The sequence below is a fragment of the Cariama cristata genome, unplaced genomic scaffold (assembly GCF_000690535.1).
Source record: "Cariama cristata isolate BGI_N322 unplaced genomic scaffold, ASM69053v1 scaffold16188, whole genome shotgun sequence".
Lineage (NCBI taxonomy): Eukaryota > Metazoa > Chordata > Aves > Cariamiformes > Cariamidae > Cariama > Cariama cristata.
Window position 1 is genome coordinate 637 of NW_009630782.1, and position 330 is coordinate 966.

Consider the following 330-nt stretch of genomic DNA (forward strand, 5'->3'; position numbering starts at 1 on the left):
ATATACACTTAGCGTGCCAGTATTTTCTCAAGAGTTCCTTTCTGTTGTCAAAGATGACAGTGATGGTCATTTGATGTGGGCATATAAGCTTCTCATACATCTCACTGTATGTCTCTTAATGCCGTAGAACTTAACAGTTATTTTCTCATTTGAGGGAAGCAGGGTGTCAATGGTGTTTTTTCTGTTGTCAAGCTACTGATGTATTGCATTGTGTAATCTCCTTTCTAGAACAAGAAGAACCGTACCAAGACCTCTGGATCATTGTGGGAAGAGGAGAGGGAGCCACTCTTACGGCTGGTCCCACAGCTGCTGCAGCTGGGTCTCACCACG

General features: G+C 43.9%; 1 protein-coding gene across 1 annotated transcript in view; it reads left to right on the forward strand.

Moving 5' to 3' along the window:
* The window catches only part of NCAPD2 (non-SMC condensin I complex, subunit D2), a gene marked incomplete at both ends in the record, with an annotated part of 17,441 nt that overhangs the window by 220 nt on the left and 16,891 nt on the right, over positions 1 to 330 (forward strand). Inside the window, one exon of the mRNA XM_009705706.1 lies at positions 229 to 330. This exon is cut by the window's right edge and continues 26 nt beyond it. Within this exon, the coding sequence (XP_009704008.1) occupies positions 229 to 330 (102 nt within the window). The remainder of the gene's footprint in view (positions 1 to 228) is intronic.